The 1,740-nt window shown below is 59.1% G+C and overlaps 1 protein-coding gene across 1 annotated transcript; it reads left to right on the forward strand.

Annotated features, from left to right (window-relative positions):
- Positions 1 to 4: 4 nt before the first annotated feature.
- Positions 5 to 814, forward strand: LOC309589763 (olfactory receptor 5V1-like; the record flags this gene model as incomplete). Its single annotated transcript, XM_082310243.1, has 1 exon — positions 5 to 814. A coding segment is annotated over one exon (810 nt), but the record flags the coding sequence as incomplete, so codon positions are not given.
- Between the last annotated feature and the right edge of the window lie 926 nt (positions 815 to 1,740).

A 1,740-nucleotide genomic window follows, 5' to 3' on the forward strand; every position in this document is an offset into this window, starting at 1 on the left:
CGTGTCCCTGGATCCCCATCTCCACAGCCCCATGTACTTCTTCCTCAGTCACCTCTCCTGCTTGGACATTTGCTACTCATCAGTGACAGTGCCCAAGATCCTGGCAAATGCCCTGCGCCCGCAAGCGACCATCTCCTACCATGGGTGCCTGGCACAGATATTCTTCCTGATGGGGTGTGCAGGGACCGAGTGTGCACTCCTGGCTGTCATGGCCTACGACCGTTATGCAGCCATATGCCATCCCCTGCGCTACACCCATGCCATGAGCCGGGGTGTCTGTGTGGCGGCAGTCACCAGCTGCTGGCTCTGGGGGATGCTGGACTCGGCCGTGCACACGCTCCTGGCCTCCAGGCTCTCCTTCTGCGGGGCTGCCCAGCTCCAGCACATCTTCTGTGACGTCCCTCCTCTGCTGAGGGCTGCGTGCAGCAACACCCACCCCAGCGAAGTGGCGCTCCACGCTGCCAGTGTCTTTGTGGGCCTCAGCCCCTTCCTGTTTGTCATCGGCTCCTACCTCCGCATCCTGGCCACTGTCCTCGGGATACCTGTGGCCACCGGCCGGCACAAGGCCTTCTCCACATGCTCTGCCCACCTGCTTGTGGTCGCCCTGTACTTTGTGACAGCCAACCTGAACTACAACCGGCCCAGCTCCGGCTACTCCCCAGCAGTTGACACACTGGTCTCCGCACTGTACTGCATCGTCACCCCCATGTTGAATCCCCTCATCTACAGCCTCCGCAACCAGGAGGTGCGGGGGGCCCTGTGGAAGGCTGTGCGGGGATGGGGCACGCCGGGCTCCCCAGGCAGCAATGCATGAGCAATGCCAGGGCTGCAACAGATTGCTGGTGTGGCACAGTGCCGCATCACCTGTCTGTGGCAAATCTTTGATGGCAGCAGTGGCTGCCCTGGGCTCCCTGCCCAGGTAGTGGCTGCTTGTGGAACACTGCCATCACTTGTCCGACCCTCAGCACATCACTGATGGCAGAATGGCAAAATCGAGTTGGGAACAAGGCTACAGTTCCAGGATTATGTCTTTATTTTGCAGGTGTCACGTGCTGAGCTCAGCACAGGACCTGTTGCAGCTATGCAGCTACCAGGGAATGCTGTGAAAGGCAATTTCCTGTAGTACCAGACACGTGCTGGCCCGAGCAAGGCCATGAGGTCTTCCTTGGGGCTGCCCAAGGTGCTGAGCCAGGCCCTGCACGGGACAAGGGGCAGTGTCTTGGATTGCAGAATCTGGCCTCTGCAAAGGGGCTGTCACACCAGCCTCCTTCCACACACACAAAAAAATGCAGTTGTTGTGAGTGGTGTGGCTGTGGACAATAGTGGCTGAGGGCTGGCTGGTGACGTGGGGCAGCCAGCTTCTTCCAGCTGCCACTGCCTCAGCTTAACCTCTTCTTGCAGGGGCTCTGCAACTGGGTCCATGCTCAAATGATTGCATGGGTGTTGGGGCAATCCCACTGCTGGCCAAATCTGCAGGCACGTCCACGAGGGCCAGCAGTGTCCAACGCCATGGCAGAAGCCAGGAGCAGCCAGCCACCAGTGCAAGGGTCCGCGTGGGGAGGGAAGCTGGCACAGGCTGCACATGCAGGTGCAAGCCTGCAGCCACAGCAATGTTTCTGCAGCTGTCATAGAGGGGCATGTTGGCTGGAAGGGGCCAAAACATGCTCATCCATAGCTCAGTTACCAAGAAATACCCAGCAAAATCCAGTCTGTTCCCAAAGAAACCTACTGGAAAGTCAA

The sequence above is a fragment of the Platalea leucorodia genome (assembly GCF_965183815.1).
Source record: "Platalea leucorodia genome assembly, chromosome: 4".
Lineage (NCBI taxonomy): Eukaryota > Metazoa > Chordata > Aves > Pelecaniformes > Threskiornithidae > Platalea > Platalea leucorodia.